This window comes from Bufo gargarizans, chromosome 5 (genome assembly GCF_014858855.1).
Source record: "Bufo gargarizans isolate SCDJY-AF-19 chromosome 5, ASM1485885v1, whole genome shotgun sequence".
Classification (NCBI taxonomy): domain Eukaryota; kingdom Metazoa; phylum Chordata; class Amphibia; order Anura; family Bufonidae; genus Bufo; species Bufo gargarizans.
Window position 1 is genome coordinate 277658234 of NC_058084.1, and position 17094 is coordinate 277675327.

The 17094-nt window shown below is 44.3% G+C and overlaps 1 protein-coding gene across 1 annotated transcript in view; it reads right to left on the reverse strand.

The window, feature by feature from the left end:
- Window positions 1–17094, reverse strand: part of LOC122938069 (polypeptide N-acetylgalactosaminyltransferase 4-like) — an 83821-nt gene that overhangs the window by 32116 nt on the left and 34611 nt on the right. Inside the window, exons 3-5 of the mRNA XM_044293351.1 lie at window positions 10362–10531; window positions 3829–4018; window positions 3365–3550 (exon numbers count right to left, since the gene is read on the reverse strand). Of these exons, the coding sequence (XP_044149286.1) occupies window positions 3365–3550; window positions 3829–4018; window positions 10362–10531 (546 nt within the window). The remainder of the gene's footprint in view (window positions 1–3364; window positions 3551–3828; window positions 4019–10361; window positions 10532–17094) is intronic.

Here is a 17094-nt window from a genome sequence, read left to right on the forward strand (position 1 = left end):
ACAACAAAACGTAATGTATGTATTCCCTTAAAATGAGTCATGGAAAATATGTGAGGATCCCAAAAATGACAGAATTTTTTTTTATATATATATATATATATATACATATACACACACACATATATATATACACCAATAAGTGAAGGCTATATCCTCCTCTGCAACTATTTTCCTTTCGATCTTCCCAGTGCTTCTAAAATGAAGCAGTTTTGCAAATAGGAGTGATGAAAGTACTGTCTCTCCTTGTGGAGACCAGCTTTATGTGGAGATTTTGTGGCAGTGCTCCATTGGAAAAGGATGGATATCTCCCAGAGAAAGAGAACAGTCTCACTATTGCCACCTTCTGAAGTGCCCCTGTATAAGGTTACTTTCACAACTGCATTTTTAATTCAGGTATTGAGATCCGGCAGAGGAACTTAAAACCTGAATTAAAAGGATCCATTCCATTTAATACATCCTGATGGCTCCATTTCGGCCGGATCTGGTTGTATTAAATCAAAACTGAACAAACCTGATCAAGCATGAAAATCATTGTAAGTCAATGGGCGTCTGTACAGTTGCACTGTTTCTGGGCAACAAATCACTGTTTAGACAGCATGACCTGCTGCCCAGAAACAATTATTTAGCTGTCGGTAAAAACATTACCTCCAGATGTTGCCGAATAACTATATGAAATATTACACACAAAGAATACAAGCATTTTTTTTTTGTTGCTACTGGCATTTTTTGTTACTTAGGTGGTGTTTTTTGTGTCTCTGGAATTTGTTTAAAGAGGTTATCCTGGAATTGATAATGATGACCTCTGGGGTGCACAGCTTTCCAAACACAGCGCCATACATGTACAGTGGCTGTGCTTGGTATTGCAGCTCAGCTCCATTGACTTGAATGGGTCTGAGCTGCAACCAGGCCATGTGACCGGTGTACTGAAATGTCACATGGCATAGGAAGCGACAGTGGAGCTCATGGAATGCTGGCCTCTTCTAACAGTTGATCGGCAGGGGTCCTGGGTGTTGGACTCCCACCGATCTGATATTGATGACCTATCCAGAGGAAAGGTCATAATTATAAGATAACCCCTTTAAGAATGCTGCATGTTGGGGGGAAAAAGTGTCAAAGATGCTTAGAAAAAGTATATATAAACATGAAAGAGTCTTTATTTAACATACATTAATTTAACATATATAAAAAAATATACTTTGTAAAAACAGCAGCAAGGAAAGGGGAAACCTTCAGTGAGGAAAACCAACCCTAGAGGAGGCTGAGGGTCAACACACAAGGGTATATACAGTGGCGGAAATAATTATTTGACCCCTCACTGATTTTGTAAGTTTGTCCAATGACAAAGAAATGAAAAGTCTCAGAACAGTATCATTTCAATGGTAGGTTTATTGTAACAGTGGCAGATAGCACATCAAAAGGAAAATCGAAAAAATAACTTTAAATAAAAGATAGCAACTGATTTGCATTTCATTGAGTGAAATAAGTATTTGAACCCCTACCAACCATTAAGAGTTCTGGCTCCCACAGAGTGGTTAGACACTTCTACTCAATTAGTCACCCTCATTAAGGACACCTGTCTTAACTAGTCAGAGTTGCACAGAGACAGCCTCGAAACCTTAGGGATTTAGAGATGATCTGCAAAGAGGAGTGGACCAACATTCCTCCTAAAATGTGCGCAAACTTGGTCATCAATTACAAGAAACGTTTGACCTCTGTGTTTGCAAACAAGGGTTTTTCCACCAAGTATTAAGTCTTTTTTTGTTAGAGGGTTCAAATACTTATTTCACTCAATGAAATGCAAATCAGTTGCTATCTTTTATTTAAAGTTATTTTTTCGATTTTCCTTTTGATGTGCTATCTGCCACTGTTACAATAAACCTACCATTGAAATGATACTGTTCTGAGACTTTTCATTTCTTTGTCATTGGACAAACTTACAAAATCAGTGAGGGTCAAATATTTATTTCCTCCACTGTAGATTGCAGAGAGAAGCCACACACAGGCAGGCCAATGAGACATAAAAATCCTAAGTAAGGCATAAACAGACCTATGTGTGGAAAGGATAAGCAACTACCCAAGAATGTGTGTGGAACCCTCAGCCGCCTCCTCCAGACGTCGTTTTTTTTAGTTTTTTTTTTTAGATATGTTAAATTAATGTATGTTAAATAAAGACTTTAATGTTTATATATACACATGTGCTTGGTGCTAATTTGTTGGTGTATTTAGTACATTGAATTGTTTGGGCTGCTCTCAGCACTATATATTCATTATAACCTGGTGATCAAATCTAGTGGGTAGTGCTTAGAAAAATGGTTTCAATGTCAGTCCTAAAAGTGTTTCTCATTGCTCCCCCAATGAAAAACACGCTACAGTGTTTGGGGTTTGAGCAGTTCCCCCATATTTGCCACTATATTTCTGTGATTTTGTTTTATATGTATTGAATGTGCCTTTACCTGGCAGTTAAACATTCTTTTGCACCTGGTAGCCTCCATCACACGGTCTGATATGGCTGTGGCTTACAGTCTGGCTTTATTCACATTGCAATAGTTGTCCTGCTATGCGGTTGTGTGGAAGCTTGGCTGTGAGCTGGGTTACATCACCTTCAGACCGTGTTCACACCATAGTTAGCGTAGTGGTCGGACCCTTGCCATGCTGAGAGACCGTGACGTGGTGCATGATGGGCTCCGATATGTTCCTGACAGGAATATATTGGCAAAAGTCTCAGCTTTTAATATCTGCTTGTATGACTAGCTAGTATAGTCAGTGGCATATCCGTTTGGTGCATTTTTTCTGTAATTAATTTAAAAGGAGAAGTGTAATTCTGACTTGCTTGGCTCGACTGAGAGGGGAGCCTTCGTGCAAGAACAAAGGAGCGAGCACCCCGAAATCCCAAATGCCCAATCACTCTTTCTCCTGAAACCTGCTGCTGGGGGGAAGTTTGGATCCTCCTATATTCATTTGTTTGTTACTCAGGACCACTGAAATCAGCAGATTAGGCTGATGATCATCTAATGTGTCACCAGGATCTCAGACTATTTTTTGCAGTAATATATGAGCCATTATCAGCACTCAAGGCTGCGCTAAAATACACTGCTGGGACTGCTGTGCGCTTGCATAGGAGTCCTCTCCATTATGTTAACACAGCAGACTACTCATGCAATAGTGCAAATAATAGTCCAAGATCATAGTGACAGATTCCCTTTAAGAAGTTACTTGTATGGCCCTTCACATTAACACGGTAGCGATGTGTGTTCAGAATAGGGCGTTCAGGATTCGTTGTGGAACAATTTGTTATAAACCCACAATATAATCCAAAAAGCATACAATTAGACTAGCCACAAAAGACTGCAGTGTTGCAGGTTACCTTATAGGATCTATCCGAGACCTCCTTCTTTGACGCTCTTGTTCTGGTACAGCGTGCCACTGAAAAGTCAAACGCCAGTCAAATCCACCGATCATAGGTTCACCAGTCTGCATGTAAAATTCAAAGGTGTTCCAGTCAATGGTGTCAATGACAGGACAAACCACTGCAGTTTCATTTTCTCCAATCCTGCAAGAAAATATCAGAACTAGCAGTTAACAATCATCCACTGATGGATTGTGGGTTGAGGATTTTATAATCGTAACAGTAATTACAGCTTTTATTATCACATAAGTAAATGGAACAACTGATGCCAGATGTAAAACCATTTCTTCTCTATGCAGAATGTGAAGTGAACCCAGGTGAAAATCGGGATATCCTGCATAGAACCCTAACTAGGAGGGTCCAGAATGTGGTCGGTTAAGGTACAATATGCTTGTCTAAAGGAGGCTGTTTGACACACATACCTCTCAAGCAGTGGTTCCAGCCAGCCGTTGACACATTCACAATGGCAGTCCAGGAATGTCAGCACATCTCCAATTGCATAGGTTGCACCAATTAACCGCGCCCGTACAAGTCCTTCACGTTTTGTTGTCCGGACTAAACGCACTCTCTCCAGTGAACTAATGTAATCTGCAAGCTGGGACTTTAGAAAAACTATGAAAAAAATGTCTACAGTGAGAATCATACTTTATAATGCATCTCAATAAACATTTCTATAGATCATTTTTGCAAACAAGCTTTCATAATTTCTAATTATAAAAGGTCTACAAAAGGGCACCTTAAAAGTGGGTTTTCTGAGATTTTTATACTGATGACCTATCCTCTGAATAGGTCCTACAACCCTGCCGATCAGCCATTTGCGAAGGCACCAGCGCTTGCAGTAGCGCCGCGGCCTTCTCGCAGCTTACCAAGCACAACGCTGTACATTGTATAGTGGCTGTGCTTGGTGTCGCACTCAGCCCCATTCATGTAACAGATAAACATTTTATCACTAGGCCTAGGGAAAGCAGAGGGAAGGCTGTGGTGCTACTGCAAGTGCCATTGCCTTCTCAAACAGCTAATCGGCATGGGTTCTGGGTGTCGGACCCCCACTGATCAGATACCGATGACCAATTCAGAGGATATTTACGGTAAATCTCGGGGAAACCCATTTAACTGCCCCCACCCCCAATAATAAAAAATATCACGCATCTTATATTCATAACTTGATTGATATTTATATACTTTATACTGAAGTGACTGCATACAGAACAATCATAACTTAAAGGGGTTGTCCAGGTTCAGAGCTGAACCTGGACATCCCTCCATTTTCACCCCGGCAGCCCCCCTGACATGAGCATCGGAGCAGTTCATGCTCCGATGCTCTCCTTTGCCCTGCGCTAAATCGCGCAGGGCAAAGGCATTTTTCTGAGTTCCGGTGACATACCGGGCTCTCTATGGGGCTGACAGGCAGCCCGGTGACGTCACCGGCACTGATGGGCGGGATTTGGCTCTGCCCTAGCCAGTAAAACGGCTAGGGCAGAGCTAAAGCCCGCCCCTCAGAGCCGGTGACGTCACCGAACACACTGCTGGGCGGAAGTTACCGCCCGGCAGTGTGTTATTGAAAACACAAGAGCCTGTGCCCTGCGCGATCTAGCGCAGGGCACGGGAGCGCATCGGAGCATGAGATGCTCCGATGCCAGGCTCAGGAGGGCTGCCGGGGTGAAAATAAGGGTATGTCCGGGTTCAGCTCTGAACCCGGACAACCCCTTTAAACAGACAACCCTCATAAATATGCTGGACTGTTCCAATTGCCTTTTTTTTTTATGGATTACAGCCTTATATAAAAAATAATAATAATTTATGACTTGGCTTGCAGCGTCTTCAATTATCCACATGAGTCGTGTGTAGGGTTGAGCGAACCCGAACTCTAAAGTAAACTTTTGGATTTTTGGACCCCGGACCCGAACTTTTCAGTAAAAGTCTGGGTTCGAGTTTGGCGTTAGGCGATTTAATGGAGATTTCTGAACGGCTGCAGAGCAGCCAATCAACAAACATTTTACTAATGGCATAGCTGTGATTGGCCAGTGCAGCATGTGACCCAGTCTCTATACAAGCTGGAGTCACGTAGCGCTGCACGTCACTCTGCTCTGATTAGTGTAGGGAGAGGATGCTGTTGCTGTGAGGGAGAGAATAGGACAGAATCTTTAATCTGAACTCCAATTGAACTCAGTGATCTACATAGATTTTGTTTTGTGGGTGCAGTGCACAATCTCTTTACCCTGCCCTGAGCCCAGTGCCACAGAAAAATAACTTTTATCCTTCTGTTAGTTAGGTGGGCAGCGGCTGCCATCTTATGCAAGCTCAGTGCACCAGCACTGCATATGTGCATTTGTGACAGTCAAATACAAGCATGAAATACTGCAATTTTCTGGGTTTAAAAAACACCCAGAAAATTGCAGTATTTCTGCATTTGTTAGTGTGAAATACAAGCTTTAAAATACTGCAATAATATTCTAAGAAAATAAAAAAAAACACAAATTTTTGGCAATACCCTACATGCTGCCTTTGCAGCATTTGTTAGTGTGAAAGACAAGCTTGAAATACACCCATTTTGTGCAAAATACTAAATTTGCGGCCTTTGCTGCATCTGTCAGTGTGAAATACACGCGCTAGATACTGGTGTTATATTCTGTTTTTAAAAAAAACGAAATTTGCAGAGAATGAGGAGAGCGTTGAATAAGGGACGTGGCCCGGTCGTGGTGCTGGTGGAGCTCCTGTTGCAGGGAGAGGAAGTGGTCGATCTGAGCCAGCTACACGCACAAGTGAAACACCTTCCTCAGGTGCGAGTAGGCGACAGAACCTTCAGCGGTATTTGGTCGGGCCTAATGCGGCTCTACGAATGGCAAGGCCAGAATAAGTACAGGCGATATTAGATTGGGTTGCTGACAGTGGATCCAGTTCCTTCACATTGTCTCCCACCCAGTCTCCTGCTGAAAGATCAGAGTTGGCACCTGCAGCCGATATCCATAAGTCTTTCACCTCACCCCCTTGCAAATCAGCCAAGCAGTCTGAGTCCCAAGTCATACAGCAGTCTCTTCTGCTTTTTGATGACTCTGCTAGCAGGGTTTCCCAGGGCCATCCACATAGCCCTGCCCCAGAAGTGGAAGAGTGCACCGATGCCCACTGCAGCACGTCTCGGATGATGACGAAACACAGGTGCCAACGCTGTGGCTTTCTGCAGTGTGCAGACCGACAAGGAGTGCAGGGGTTTAGACTGGGTGGAAGATTATGTGGAGGACGATGAGGTCCTCGATCCCACATGGAATTAAGGTCACGCGAGTGACCTGTGTAGTTCGGAGGAACAGGCGGTAGTCGCACAGAGCCACCAGAACAGCAGAAGAGGGAGCAGGGTGCAAAAGCGAAGCGGCCATACCCTAGACAGTACGCCTGCTACTGCCCAACGCAGCATGGGGCCGAGCACACCAAAGCCAGCTCCAAGGAGTTCCCTGGCGTGGCAGTTCAGACAATGTGCTGACGACAAGACACGAGTGGTTTGCATGCTGTGCAATCAGAGCCTGAAGCGAGGCATAAACGTTCTCAACCTGAGCACAACCTGCATGACCAGGCATCTAAGTGCAAAACACGAGCTGCAATGGAGTAGACACCTCAAAAACAAAGAAAGGTCTCTGGCTCCTCCTGCTTCCTCTTCTGCTGCAGTCTCGGCCTCTTCATCCACCTCTGGGGTGACAGTGGCAGCTGCCACCCCGCAAACAGAGGATCTGCCAGCAACACAACCACCTGGGTCACCAAGCATCTCCACAACGTCCCACGGAAGCGTTCAGCTCTCCATTCCCAAACACTGGAGCGGAAGAGGAAATACCCCCCTACCCACCTGCGATCCCTGGCCCTGAATGCCAGCATTTCAAAATTACTGGCCTTTGAAATGCGGCCATTCCGTCCCACAGTACGTCGTGCCCAGCCGCCACTACTTTTCCAGGCAAGCCATCCCTTCCCTGCACAACCAAGTGGGCGACAAAAATCTGATGTGTACTGCGCAACGCCATCTGTGGCAAGGTCCACCTAACTACGGATATGTGGACCAGTAAGCACGGTCAGGGACGTTATATCTCCCTAACAGCACATTGGGTAAATGCAGTGGTGGCTGGGCCTGAGGAGGATAGCAGTTTGGCGCATGTCCTTCCACCACCGAGGATTGCAGGGCGCTTCAGTTTGCCTCCTGTTGCTTCCTCCTCCTACTCCGCTTCCTCATCCTCTACCGCCTCCTCATCCGGTCAGTGTAACACCTTCACCACCAACTTCAGCACAGCTGGGGGTAAATGACAGCAGGCAGTTTTAAAACGTATCTGGGGGAGAAACCAGACACTGTGCAGGAGCTGTGGACGGGCATGGAACAACAAACCAATGAGTTGTTGGTGCCAGTGAGCCTCAAGCCCGACCTGGTGGTGTGCGATAATGGGCAAAGTCTCGTAGCAGCTCGTGGACTAGCCGATTTGACGCACATCCCTTGCCTGGAGGATGTGCTGAATTTGGTGGTGCAGAGGTTCCTTAAAAATTACCCCGATATGTCAGAGCTGCTGCAGAAAGTGCGGGCCGTCTGTGCGCGCTTTCGGCGTTCTCACCCTGCTGCTGCTCGCCTATCAGCGCTGCAGCATAACTTCGACCTTCCAGCTCAACGCCTCATATGAGACGTGCCCACAAGGTGGAACTCCACCTTGCATATGCTGGCCAGACTGTGCGAGCAGCAGCAGCAGGCGATAGTGGAGTTTCAGCTGCAGCATGCACAGGTGAGTCGCTCTGCGGAACAGCACCACTTCACCACCAATGACTGGGCCTCCATGCGAGACCTGTGTTTCTTGTTGAGCTGCTTCGAGTACTCCTCCAACATGGCCAGTGCCGATAACGCTGTTCTCAGCATTACTATCCCAATTCTATGCCTCCTTGAAAAAACGCTTCTGGCGATGATGGAAGAGAATGTGGCACAGGAGGAGGAGGGATCATTTCATAGGGTTTCAGGCCAGTCATTCACAAGTGGTTCCGGGGTACACAATTGTCCAGCCAGGTAACAGTTCTGGAGGATGACGAGGTGGAGGATGAGGAGGAGATGGAGGAGTAACCGTGTTCACAGCAGGGTGGCACCCAAACCAGCTCATGGTCATCACTGGTGCGTAGCTGGGGGGGGGGGGAACAGACAATACACCTCCCACAGAGGACAGCTTGTCGTTACCTCTGGGCAGCCTGGCACACATGAGCGATTACATGCTGCAGTGTCTCCTCAACGACCGCCGAGCTGCCCACATTCTAACTTCTGCTGATTACTGGGTGGCCACGCTGCTGGATCCCCGTTACATGGACAACGTACAGTCCTTAATTCTGTCACTGGAGCGTGTTCGTAGGATGCGCGAGTACAAGCGCAAGCTGGTAGACGCGCTGCTGGTGGCATTCCCACCTGACAGCGGGGGCACAGTGGTAGCACAAGAAGGCAGAGGAAGAGGAAGTGGTCGCCAACGCAGCTGGGGCACCATCAGCACCTCGGAAGGCAGGGTTAGCATGGCCGAAATGTGGAAAAGCTTTGTCGGGAGTTGGTAATTGCCGCGCGCCCCCTCCTTTACTTGAAAGCTTTGGCTTCAATAATTTGTCTCACATTGCAGCCAATTACCTCCCTTGGAAGTGGTCTTCCTTTCTCACGCTCCCTCTTCGCCTCTAACCGTGATCAACATGGTAGGCGCAGAAAAGAACATTGAAAGTTGATAGAGCAGATATCCAATTGGATTGTGGACATCACGGGGACGTGCAACATGGTGGAGCAGTATATGTGCACACGCTTACACTTACTGACTGATGGGTCTGCCCCCTTCAAATTGGGCATATGTTCTGAGCTTGCCATTTACGCCTTGGAGGTACTGGCCTGCCCTGCATCCAGTGTATTGTCTGAATGTTTGTTTAGCACGGCTGGAGGGGGTTATCACAGGTTATATTTTCCAATGTTTTGGGTGTACCCTAATTTAAACAAAAAAATAAATAAAATAAAACCAAAAAGCAGGCTAGGCTACCTCCTCATCCTCCAACGCCGCTTCCACCGCCTCCTCAACCTCCTACTCCATATGGACCTCGTCCTCCAAATTCAAGATTATAATTTTATATTTTTACGTATTTTATGCTATTTTAAGTTATTTCCCTATCCACGTTTGTTTGCAGCGCATTTGCCATGCTCTTAACCACATTTTGCTGCCATTTGCAGCCCTCTAGCCCATTCCATGTCTTTTTTAGAGCCATTTTAGTGCTCCAAAGTTCGGGTCCTCATTGACTTCAATGGGGTTCGGGTTCAAGTTCGAGTCCCGAACTCTAAGTTTTTTTGTGAAGATCAGCCGAACCTGTACATCCAGGTGTCCGCTCAACTCTACTCGTGTGTGTGTGTAGAAAATTGTATTTACATTATTTACAAGGATGATAAAATGGTTACACATTAAACATTGTGATCCAAGCTTAAAGGGTTTTTGTCACCAGAATTATCCCTATTAAACTGGCTGACATTAGCGACGTGCTAATGTATGCAGACCCTAACTCTCGTAATCTAATGCTTATGGATGCCCCCATTACTGCACAATTTTAACTTTGATGATATGCTAATTAGCCTCTAGGAGAAGGAGGTGGCGTTTCTCCTGCTCCTAGAGGCTCTGTTCTCTCGCCTCAAGTCACGCCCTGCCGTCCTTGATTGACAGGGCCAGCGTTCGTCTCCTCTGCTGGCCCTGTACTGGGACTGCGCAGGCACGAGATCTATCAAGCACACATGGCCGGCAGGAGAAGACAAACGCTGGCCCCATCAATCAAGGATGGCAGAGTGACTTGAGGTTTTTAGAACCTCAAGTCACCCCCCCCCCCCCCGTTCCTAAAGGCCAACGCCCCCCTGCTCCTATTAGCACATTGCTAATGTCAGCCAGTTTAGTAGGGATAATTCTGGTGACAGAAACCCTTTAACATATAATTCTATAAGTACCTTTATCGCTGAAGTCATCGACTAATATGATTTCTCTTAAGAGTACTGCTGGAGACGTTTCTAAGACGCTGTGTATTGTGCGGAGTAAAGTTGACATTGCCTCATTATAAAATGCAATTATAACAGACGTGGTTGGAAGTTTCCTGTGATTGTAAGTTTTGGACCTACACCTGAAACATAAGATAATAGTGTTAACTGTTATGGACATCTTGTAGAAAATATTGGAAGTCAATGCTGTATCTTTAGAATTCACACAACCAAATGAAACGCATGATCGATACATTTATGGTTTCCATAGATAATACATGACAGCCAAATCTGAAATACCCAGTATAGAAGAATGTCTGATCCTAGAAAAAGGAAATACAATCCTACTAGTAATTGGAACACGGTAAAAGAACCCTTGGAGAGAAAAAGCTAAAGCAAATAAAAGATAATCAAACAAAAAGGCAGACGATACTGTAAGGGATAAATAAGACATTTCTTCATGCGCTTGCACTTAGCACTGGAATGATGCCACCTTCTGCGTAATGCTTCAGGGCAAGGTTTTTCTATGTCACGGCGTTGATGTGTATAGCATTTTCAATGGAACATATGAGAAACTGGCAGAGAGCACAGAGTGCTTAGATAATGTAGTCTTTGTGCAAACCGGTCACACTGAAAGGTAATCGTTAAAAGCTTAGGCATCTGCAGAAGACCTCCTGCTCCCCGAGGCATCACGTAATGTACCAGTTCCACATAAAAGAATAATATGATCCAGAAGTGTATGGTCTGATGTTAATGGAAAACTCCAAACTTTAAACTATTTGTACATTTAATCCTGTTCCTAGGAATATTACAATTCATACTACAAGGGCAATAAGCCAGCCATAATAAACAGGCGGCTTTAGTGCAACAGGATGGGAGATGCTCTCTCAGAGCAGCTCTCCAATTTGGCTCATATAGGGGGGTCCTTCCTATATGACGTCCATATGAGTTCAGTATAGCATACATAAACAGTATGACTTTGAGACATTTTCCTTTTCATATTCTTTTCCATATGCACGATTGTCAAAACTGGTCAAAAACTCTTGATAATAGACTTTAGGTAAACCAAAAAATCTGCCACATTTTCCAGTGAAAAATTGTCATACATGCCTTACACCAACATTTATGACCGTATTTTTCGCTTTATAAGATGCACCCGATGATAAGACGCACCCCAGGTTTTAGAGGAGAAAAATAAGTTGTTTTTTTTCATCAGACCTCATATCAGATCCTGAAATCAGACCCCCATAAATATCAGGACATCGGATCAGACCCCCATAAATATCAGGACATCGGATCAGACCCCCAAATCAGGACATCGGCTCAGACCCCCAAATCAGGACATCGGATCAGACCCCCAAATCAGGACATCGGATCAGACCCCCATAAGACCTCGGATCAGCCCTTTATTTCAGACCCCCCAGAGTTCCTTGCCAGACCATCAGACCTCAGATCACAATAAAATAAACTCCTCTTACATCTCCTGCACAGTGGCTCCTCTCCATCTCCGGTAGCGCTCCTATGTCTTCTCTGGCCCGCCCTGCACTGTCACCTGACTGCGTGCAGCATCAGGTCATAGTGCGCGCACTACGTCCTGACGCTGTATGGGGTTGAGACAGTGCAGCACCAGCCCCAGGAAGGAAGACCAGGGAGGGTGAGTACCGGAAGCACTTGCAGTGCTTCGCGCCCCGCTCCCGGCACCTAATGCATACTAGTGAGCGCTTCCATAAGGGAAGCGCTCACTAGTATTCGCTTTATAAGACGCACAGTCATTTTACCCCCACTTTTGGAGGGAAAAAGGTGCTTCATATAAAGAGAAAAATGCGGTATATATAGACATTATTTGCCACGGTAGAGAAGAGAGCATGGCTTAGTGGAAAATGTGTGCGAGTGAAAGTGTGCCAAAATTACAGCACAAAGTAAGCTAACCTATAGGTAGTGTAAGGTTAGACAAATGAGGCAATTGACTAACAAAATACATACAGTGTAAACTACTGTGATGAATCTGGTGCACTTCCTGCCTAAGTTTACCCTGTCTAAATATTGGTAAGAATTAGCAAATCTGCATAAACTGAAGCCCCCTGATGTCACACACTAGTGGATTAGCATGAGAGGTGAAAGATGCATTATGAGGAAACACCTCCTCTACCTTCCCTACCTAGAAACGGGAGTCCCCTCAGGCCTGGTCATGACACTCTATGGTCAGCCAGTAAGTACACAGTCTGACCAAAGAATTTCCACCACAGATACAATACATAGAGATGGCAATAAATATTTTTCAGCCCACAGTACTTAGTATTAAATTCCTTTACCACAAATACTTAAACTACTTAAAAATGCTAAGAGGACTTGTCTTCGGATACGACCACATGGCACGGTCATTGTACTCTGTGTGCAGTGACCTAATTAATGAAGACTGCTCTGTTGAGTCGGTCTGCATGGTTAATTGCTGCATGGCACTAAGCTCTGGGATAGACACCCCACTGATATGTACCTTGTTGGCAGAGGTGATACTCTTTATGCCAGGCATGCTCAACCTGCGGCCATCCAGCTGTTGTAGAACTACAACTCCCACAATGCCCTGCTGTAGGCTGATAGCTGTTCGGGCATGCTGGGAGTTGTAGTTTTACAACAGATGGAGGGCCGCAGGTTGAGGATGCCTGCTTTATGCCATGGAAATCCATGGAAATCCAGGTTGGATTAAAAAAAATACAGGCTAGAGGGACTTGAGACACCAGAATTGCATTAAAATCTGGTCACATTGGATTGCTTTTCCTGGGTTTCCAGATTCCACAAAAGGAGATATAAGCCAGTCATTTAATAATCCTCTACAGTACTCTCATAATAAATCTTTTAGAATTGTCTTATGTTTTTGAACACTTTGATCCCTTAAAGCAAAAATGTTTTTGTTTTTCCCTCCCTGCCTTCAAAGAGTCATAACATTTTATTTTTCCATTGACAGAGCCATAATAGAGGTTTGTTTTATGCAGGATGCTTTATACTTTTCAACTGAACCAATTTAAGGGGTTGTTCAGCCTGTTTGTATTGCTGACCTATCCTCAGGATAGGTCATGAATATTCGATATCTGACAACCCTGCACCTCCACTAATCAGCTGTTTGAAAGGGGGGGGGGCGCTCCATGCAAGCGCTGCTTCCTCTTCATTACACTGCTCGTCGTCTCACTTGAATGGAGCAACATTTGTAATAGTGTAATAAAGAGGAAGCAGCACTCGCATGGAGACCACCTCCTCTTCAAACAGCTGATCGTGGGAGTTCCGGTTGTCACGACCATGTTAATGGTTTACATAATTTATTGAGAACCTGTAAAAAAATATATATATTTGTGGGATAAAAAGGTCAAAAAAATGTATTCCACCTTTGTTTGGGTTTTGTGTTTACAGCGCTGTGCATATGTGACCGGTTTTTACTCTTTGGGTCAATACAACTGCATGTGGAAAAAGTGTGGAAAAAAATGTGAAGGGGATATTCTGCTCCACCATATCCACAGCAGGCATTTCATTTCAGTGAAGGCGCATTCTTGGGATGCCCATGTAATTTTAATAGCTTATTCTAATGCATTGCAACACAAGTCACTTTTGGATAACTTCAGTAAAGCACTGCCAAGGTCAGTCATCTACAAAAGATAGCCGTTTGTTCAAAAGCTATCACTCCTAATCTCATCATACACATTCCAGCTTACCTCTGCTGAGCAAGCATGTGTTCTCAGAAGAAAGAAGTAGCCCTCTAAAAAACTCCTCTGGCCTATCTCTCCAAGAAAAAAAAAAAAAAAAGGACTAGGCAGTTGAAATTTAACTTGCCCGATCCTTATGGCCCCCAGTATCTGCCCTATATACACATTCATTGAAAACAGTAGTACAGATAATCTATAACCAGTCTTCCTAGTATACTTGTGTTGCTCTCTACAAGGCTATCAGTTTACTGAGCAAAGTACCCAATGCACAGCTTGCCAAAACTATTCCAGAATAGTAAAAAGGAAGAACAATATACTCAGTGCTGCCCTAAGGCTCACTTACAACCATTGGATGTAAACCACAAAAACAACCTTTTTATTGTCTAATCAATTAAGGGCTAAATGATGATCATCGGCCTATACGGCAGCGTGTTTCAGTTCCTGCCAATATACAGCAACTTCGCACAGCTATTGAAGAGGAGTGGACCAACATTCCACAGGCCACAATTAACTCTATGCGAAGGAGATGTGTTGCACTGCGTGAGGCAAATTATGGCCACACCAGTTACTGACTGGTTTTCTGACCCCCCACCCCGTAGGGCAAAACTGTGCACATTTCAGAGTGGTCTTTTATTGTGGGCAGTCTAAGGCACACCTGTGCAATATTCATGCTGTCTAATCAGCACCTTGATATGCGACACCTGTGAGGTGGGATGGATTATCTCGGAAAAGGAGAAGTGCTCACTAACGCAGATTTAGACAGATTTGTGAACAATATTTGAGAGTGATGGGTCTCTTGTGTATGTAGAAAATGTTTCAGATCTTTTAGTTCAGCTCATGCAAAACGGGAGCAAAACCAAAAGTGTTGCGTTTATATTTTTGTTCAGTAAATATAAAATATTATATATATATATATATATATATATATATATATATATATATTTATATACACATTACAGACCAAAAGTTTGGACACACCTTCTCATTCAAAGAGTTTTCTTTATTTTCATGACTATGAAAATTGTAGATTCACACTGAAGGCATCAAAACTATGAATTAACACATGTGGAATTATATACATAACAAAAAAGTGTGAAACAACTGAAAATATGTCATATTCTAGGTTCTTCAAAGTAGCCACCTTTTGCTTTAATTACTGCTTTGCACACTCTTGGCATTCTCTTGATGAGCTTCAAGAGGTAGTCACCTGAAATGGTTTTCACTTCACAGGTGTGCCCTGTCAGGTTTAATAAGTGGGATTTCTTGCCATATAAATGGGGTTGGGACCATCAGTTGCGTTGTGGAGAAGTCAGGTGGATACACAGCTGATAGTCCTACTGAATAGACTGTTAGAATTTGTATTATGGCAAGAAAAAAGCAGCCAAGTAAAGAAAAACGAGTGGCCATCATTACTTTAAGAAATTAAGGTCAGTTAGTCCGAAAAATTGGGAAAATTTTGAAAATGTCCCCAAGTGCAGTCACAAAAACTATCAAGTGCTACAAAAAAACTGGCTCACATGCGAACCGCCCCAGCTGCAGAGGATAAGTTCATCCGAGTCACCAGCCTCAGAAATCGCAGGTTAACAGCAGCTCAGATTAGAGACCAGGTCAATGCCACACAGAGTTCTAGCAGCAGACACATCTCTAGAACAACTGTTAAGAGGAGACTGTGTGAATCAGGCCTTCATGGTAGAATATCTGCTAGGAAACCACTGCTAAGGACAGGCAGGAGAGACTTGTTTGGGCTAAAGAACACAAGGAATGGACATTAGACCAGTGGAAATCTGTGCTTTGGTCTGATGAGTCCAAATTTGAGATCTTTGGTTCCAACCACTGTGTCTTTGTGTGACGCAGAAAAGGTGAACGGATGGACTCTACAAATGCCTGGTTCCCACCGTGAAGCATGGAGGAGGAGGTGTGATGGTGCTTTGCTGGTGACACTGTTGGGGATTTATTCAAAATTGAAGGCATACTGAACCAGCATCTTGCAGCGGCATGCTATTCCATCCAGTTTGCATTTAGTTGGACCATCATTTACAATGACCCCAAACACACCTTCAGGCTGTGTAAGGGCTATTTGACCATGAAGGAGAGTGATGGGGTGCTGCGCCAGATGACCTGGCCTCCACAGTCACCGGACCTGAACCCAATCGAGATGGTTTGGGGTGAGCTGGACCGCAGAGTGAAGGCAAAAGGGCCAACAAGTGCTAAGCATCTCTGGGAAATCCTTCAAGACTGTTGGAAGACCATTTCAGGTCACTACCTCTTGAAGCTCATCAAGATAATGCCAAGAGTGTGCAAAGCAGTAATCAAAGCAAAAGGTGGCTACTTTGAAGAACCTAGAATATGACATATTTTCAGTTGTTTCACACTTTTTTGTTATGTATATAATTCCACATGTGTTAATTCATAGTTTTGATGCCTTCAGTGTGAATCTACAATTTTCATAGTCATGAAAAAAAAGAAAACTCTTTGAATGAGGTGTGTCCAAACTTTTGGTCTGTACTGTATATATATATGTCTGTGTATATATGTCACCTGACTTGAGAAAGGTTCTGTGAGAGAACTGAAACGTTGTCACTTGATATGTGTGGAAAAAAAGAGCACATTTTATCTTTCAAGGAGTGCTGCGGACTTTCTTTGCTGTATATATATATTACACTCACCGGTAATCCGGTTTCCTAGAAGTCTCCATGACAGCACACACTGAGATTGACTTCCTCTGATAGGACAGGAAAAAGCACAGAGAGGTTAAAAACCCCACCCCTTCCCCTCATCGCCAGTGTATTTTAACAGAGACCAGGATAAAGGGTAGAACCCAAAGAAATTTATCGAAAACAAAATAGGGCGGTGATATATGTGCTGTAATGGAGACTTCCAGGAAAATGGATTACCGGTGAGTGTAATACTCATTTCCCCAGTCGTCTCCATGACAGCACAACCAGAGAACTATCAAAGTGAAAACTCAGGGGGAAGGGGGACTACAGCACCCAGGACCTTGCGTCCAAAGGCCA